Source organism: Nanorana parkeri, unplaced genomic scaffold (genome assembly GCF_000935625.1).
Source record: "Nanorana parkeri isolate BGI_ZX_2015 unplaced genomic scaffold, ASM93562v1 scaffold637, whole genome shotgun sequence".
In the NCBI taxonomy this organism is placed as follows: domain Eukaryota; kingdom Metazoa; phylum Chordata; class Amphibia; order Anura; family Dicroglossidae; genus Nanorana; species Nanorana parkeri.
Genome location: NW_017306905.1, coordinates 674,295 through 680,201, shown reverse-complemented (window position 1 = coordinate 680,201; position 5,907 = coordinate 674,295). Strand labels below are relative to the sequence as shown.

The window sequence follows — 5,907 nt, the reverse complement described above, 5'->3', positions numbered from 1 at the left end:
AAAAAAAATATATATATATAATCATTAAAAGGAGTGCCTTGGCTTCAGTAGAGTGACTGTGCCCCAGGCATCAGAGGAGCATCTTGAGAGATGAAGGTATTCACTGAAAGTAGTAGGGAGATTTTCTTAATTTCCTCTCCTCAGTGAAAAGTTGTTGGGACTGTTATAACACTGAGTTTTTGGCACCTGACAAAGGCAGGTTCTCTGTTCTGTGAGAGAAATTAGTAAACTCAATCCGGATGATAATGGCTAATGCGCAGGCACCTGAATCTACATGGCTTTGTTATTTGTGGACATTTTAAGTCCAGGAATTGGATGCTTTAACGAAGGTTGGTGTTAGCTTTCTGGACAAAAAGATGGAATAATAGTGAGGGAGAGTGTTTATAATTGTATATTTTAAAGGTAATCAATTTCTAGATGTGCTGTTTACACATTTCTTCACATAGCATGCAGTAATATGCATAAATACCTCTGAACCCTGGCCCTCTTTAACTTTGTGGCATCACATACATAGAAAAGAGTAAATGTAGGCTGATTGTGCTGGTATGCATATCTTTATTTTAAGATGTTTTGACAGATCTACCAACCTCAAATAGAACTTCACATACAGTCTTGAAGGTCACTTTTATATTGCACTGATATCATTTTAGATGTATTGTGCTTTGCTCATAGAGTATACATATGCTGACAGTGGTGAAGCTGCCTAAAGTGTTTGGGCTGAATTATTAAATACATGTTCAGTGTATCTTTGCAAAACATGAACATTACCCCATTTTTTTTTGTCTCTTTAAAAAAATAAATTTTGACCCAGTGTGCTGCAAATCTCATGTTGCAGCTGACTAAACCATCCTTCTGCTCCTGCATAATTCTTCCTTTTTCATCTACAGAACACCGCTCCCTCTACTCATCTCCAGGGGAAGGTGTTCTGTAGTCAAGATGTGGTAGTCCGGTTGGACTGGCAACACTGCATGGCATTTTGGTGCAGCAGAGACGATTGTAAGCTCGAACGGGAAGTTAGGACCTTGCTAGATTTTTGGCAGGATCAGCAGGCATTTCTCTGTACTTTTTAAGGAGACAAAAAAGAAAATGTTCGAGGTTTTTCCTCGGGCATAACTCTGCCTTTTATCAAACATATGTGGGTAACAATTTTTTTTAAATTAAAATTCTACTAGTGTATGACCATTTTAAGAGGGGAAGGTCCTTATTTTTAAAACTCTGATCACTTTGCTTACCACCTTTTGTATTGTCTTTCTAGGCTGCCCACCCACTGCTGAGGCTCTTTTGTATGGTATACTGCAACTTCAAAAGAAGATAAAAAGAGAAAAGAAAATCCGCCTCTGGTATCGGAAATAAGTGTTTTTATTAGTTCTGTATTTACGTTGAGGTGGTTTGGACCGGTTTGTACATCTTTGATGTAATGGTGTAATTTTGCTCTTCCACAATGCAACCTTTGCTCTGAAATCTCGTCGTCATAATTAAAGCGGAATCACTGGCTTGTGTTATAACATTCATTAAATAAACCATTGAGAAGATTATACAGTGTCGTATTTTTCCATTTTACACACGGGGTCACATTCTTTGCAGTATATTTGTACACCTGGACCAGTTCACATGCCATAATAAGAACAAGAAGCACCACACGTGACAACCATGGAACACCTGTTTCTGTCTGTCACTAGTATAACCAGTCTGCAAGTCATGCTTCAAGCGTTGGGGATTTCTCTTTATCTGCTACACTTCACCATCTGTTAGAGAGCAGTGTTTTCCAAAGTTTGGAATGCATGCCGCTGGTAGTACATGACCACGCTGACTGGGGAGTTTAAGGCCCCATTCACACAAGGATCAACGCGGTACCATTTAAAAGCTGTATGGAAACCACAGTAATCAGTGCGGCACAAATAGTGCAGGGGGCAGTTCGGACGGCGCAGTCGCATGAATGGTCCCCATAGCAATGTATAAGATTGTTCATGTCGGCGGATTGGCGCGGCCGAACTGCCCCGGTGTGAATGGGCTTTAAAGATCATAGATATGAACACTTATTGTCTGCAGTTTAAACACCTTGTTGCACTGTTAAACAGTTGTTTCTGTAAGAGAACATTTCCACACTAAGGGTTCTTGCACATGTGCATTGAGAATTTAATGAAAGCGCAATGCTGATTGACACACCTATAGTGTTAACATGGAATTCGGCAGGGATTTTCAAGGCATTCAAAAATGCCCTGCAAGTAGGGAAAGTGTGTTAAAGGAAAGTGACCAGCAGTGCCCACACTTCTATTTTTTTGTCGCAGTTGCTGGGCAGATTTGGGTAATACAATTCTGGGTATTGCTCAACTGCTTGAATTAGAAATAACAGCTGGCACTACAGGGTGGCATAGGTCAGTTTGCAAGTACCTGGCTAGAAGCAGTCCTTTTGCTGGCTGTGTGCAGACAGGAAGTGGCATCTGCACCTGCTCTGTCCACTCACTCTGATTCCCCAGTGGTTTCTGGCATTGCAAAACCACCTATGCCGCTCCTAAAACACCTGTGCAACGCTTCTTAAATGCACTCTTTAAATTACTGTTCGCTTCTGACTCACTTTAAAGTGACACTAAACTCAGGAGTTAAATCCTAAAAATGCTTTTGAAGTACCCTAACTAGTAACAAAAATGTATCTTATTTGTGTATCACTCAGCTGTAGATCCTCAAACCATCTCTGAATTGGTGCCGACACTGTCCTTCCTTCTGGAAGGTGGCTACTATTGTTCTCCATGGTCCACTCCAAGCTTGCTACCGTGATGGACTACAATCTCATGTTTAGTTTACTAATTTGTATTGAGATTTTAGTCCATCACAGGAGCGAGCTTGGAGCAGTGACTTTAAAGTGACCTTGTACAACAAAATTCGAAATTAAAGGCAGCTTTATACATATCTAACCCTTCAGTCTATTTGCTAAAACCTCACACTATAGCAGAGCTCCTGACACTTTGGGCCAGTCAAATAGCAGTTTCACTGAGCTGACTGCTTCGGTTCCTCCTGCTGACCCCTAGTCCATGCAGGACACAATAGTGATGTAGGGCACGGAGGTAAGAACCACAGTGCCCAGCAGGGGACACTCTATTCCATACACACCTAGAAGTGTGCGGTAGGTTTGGTGGTAAAAGCATTGCTACAGAGTGAAGTGTTGGCAAACAGGTCAAGGACAGGTAAACATGGCCATACACTTAAAGCCAAACTCCAGGAAAAATAAATGATCATTTACGCGGTGCACTATGTATGTAAATTATCATTAAACAGTAGACATGTGCGATTCGTTTCGTTCCGAATCGAAATTCGGACGAATTTTCAGAAATTCGGACGAATCCGAATTTCCATTTCCGAAATTCGGTAGCGTTCGTACGAACGTTCGTTTCGTTTTCTGTTCTTATTCGTTTCGTTCGTTGGAGCAAAGTGACAGAGGAGAAAAATATTTTTTCCCCCTCAAATGTCACTTTTGCTGCAAACGAATAAGAAACGAATAAGAACAGAAACGAACGTTCGTACTAACGCTACCAAATTTCGTCCGAATCCGAATTCCGAATCCGAATTGACTTTCGAATCCGAATCCTGAAAAACGAAATAACACAAATCTGAATTTAAAACGAAACAAATTTTTGGGCAGTGCACATGTCTATTAAACAGCTGTATGTTATGTGCTGCAAAGTATAAAAATCTTGCCCGCAGCATGCCGACTCCTACATATGCCGGGGAGTGAATGATGCAGTGAAGTGCTCCAGTCGCATCCACTCTCCTCCTCACTATTTGCCCATTCACAGAATGTCTTGTATTTGTCTCCTAGAATACAAGACTTTGTGATTGGAGAGGAGGGGGCAGCGATGCAATATCATCTCTCTTCCTCAAATACACAAACAGTGTAGCTAATTGGCTGTCAATTTGTCACCCAGCTCCTTCCACAAAAGCTGACTGAAAAATCTCCTTTTGTGGTGGTGGCAGGATTGAAATTTGGACAATTCAGCAGGAAACAGATGAAATGTGATCAGTGTATGGACAGCTTAAGTATAATGTGGCTTTCTTCACAGGGTAATAGCTTTCTAATTTTGTTGACCCCCCTGACAGGGAAACTGTAATCGTTGGGTTCCTGATGGGAAGCAGAAAACATTGCAGTCCTAGGTTAGCCTCACTGCAAGGGTTAAGAATAAGTAGTTCTTCAAAATGATCGTGGTCTCTTCATTCAGCAACATAAAGGATGTAGAGCAGGGCGTCTCAAACTCCATTTACTTGTGAGCCACTGGACACATTTTTTTTCTCCAATGGGGGCCTGCTTGCCAAGTTTCATAAAATGTCATACTTCCAAATAAAATGTAACTATGTACGGTAGCAGTGTTAATGTCTGCGTGTGTTTATAATGTCAAAATATGTGTGTTGTGATTGTGTGTCCCTCATATCAGTATGTATGAGTGTGCAGTGTCAGTATATATGTGGTCCCCCCACCCCCACAGGTTTTACTTTTAATCAGAGGACCAACAGACTCACAGATTCACTCACACACAAAAATATATATATATACACACACACACACACACACTCACTCACACTCACACCTTCTTAAAATAAAACAAAGAGCCCCCTGACGCGCTTACATTTTTTGCAGGAAGGGGCACATTTCCTGATGGTTCAATAGTTGATTGGTACGGTCGGCACCATTGGCTGATATCGACCTTATCAATCCTTTGCGACGCTCAGTGAAAGCTGTCACAGTCCCACGCTTTGCTCTGACTCACACTGAGTGCCGGCACCAGGAGCAGCTATGTGATCTACATCCAACAGAGATGCAGACCGTGTGGCAGGTCAGGCGCACACAGTTGGTGACTGCGTGGCTGACTTGTCAGCCGGCTGCGGGCCGGGACTTTGAGACCCCTGATGTAAACCAATGAATTAAGCTGTAGTAACAGATACTGCAAGTGAATATAAGTAATTGAACACATTGTTATTCAACATTGATTACCAATTGATTCATCATAGACACAGAGCGACAATCTGCACATGTTAAAATCAAACTTTTTAAAAGTCTGGTGCTGCTTCTGTTAAATTACTAGTAGCCCTGCAGGACTTCCATATACAGCCTTGTAGCCACATGAACTGCTCACTATAATGCAAGGTTTGTTAAAAGAAAAACAAAACGGTGTCCAGTCATGTACAAAACAAATTGCTGGGTATTCCAAATGAACACAGTTTCACTTTATTTACTAATCAAAGCTCAAGCTGTGTTCTTTATATATAGTGTTTACAGTTCATTCTGCAGAGTGTTGTACCTAGTAGTACAAGGGTGGGCAACTTTGGCCCTCCAGCTGTGCTTTAACTACAAATCCCAACATGCCTGTAACTGTCAGTCTTGAAATGCCTTATGGGACTTGTAGTTCCACAACAGCTGGAGGGCCAGAGTTGCCTACCCCTGTAGTAGTAGGAAGGTAGTTCTGTGTAACTGGGAAGTTTTCTATTGTTCAATGTAGTTTGCACCCCCTGCTTCCTTCCAAAACTTCCTTCTGAGCTCTGATGCAAAAAGTGACACTGGTGCTTTGAGAGGATGGCCCCCCATCCTTTTAAAGGTCCTCCTTCAAAAACGCGTCCAAATACTTATAGACCAGGGGGTAGGCAAACTCTGGCCCTGCAGCTGTGGTGCAACTACAAAACCCATTAGGCATTGCATGACTTCCAGAGACATGATGGGAAATGTAGTTTCACCACAGCTGGAATTTTCCCACCTCTGTTATAGAGTTTCAAGGCCAGTACCTGCATGGAGACACTAAACCAAATTCCCAATTTGCTGGGTTGTTCCTTCTGGGGAAGGTGGTAAACATTTAAAATCTTATGTAAGTTTTTATAATCTCTTTAGAGAAGCTGTAAATGATTTCCAGCATATATATATATATA

At 41.7% G+C, this 5,907-nt stretch overlaps 2 protein-coding genes across 2 annotated transcripts in view; one reads left to right on the top strand and one right to left on the bottom strand.

The window, feature by feature from the left end:
- NDUFS7 (NADH:ubiquinone oxidoreductase core subunit S7) overlaps positions 1–1,532 on the top strand; it is a 10,046-nt gene extending 8,514 nt beyond the window's left edge. Inside the window, exon 8 of the mRNA XM_018563167.1 lies at positions 1,256–1,532. Coding sequence (XP_018418669.1) covers positions 1,256–1,353 — 98 coding nt within the window. The 3' untranslated portion in view covers positions 1,354–1,532. The remainder of the gene's footprint in view (positions 1–1,255) is intronic.
- A 2,472-nt stretch (positions 1,533–4,004) lies between these two features.
- The window catches only part of GAMT (guanidinoacetate N-methyltransferase), a 23,444-nt gene continuing 21,541 nt past the window's right edge, over positions 4,005–5,907 (bottom strand). The window contains exon 7 of the mRNA XM_018563169.1: positions 4,005–4,037. The gene's annotated coding sequence lies outside the window, so the exon portion shown is untranslated. The remainder of the gene's footprint in view (positions 4,038–5,907) is intronic.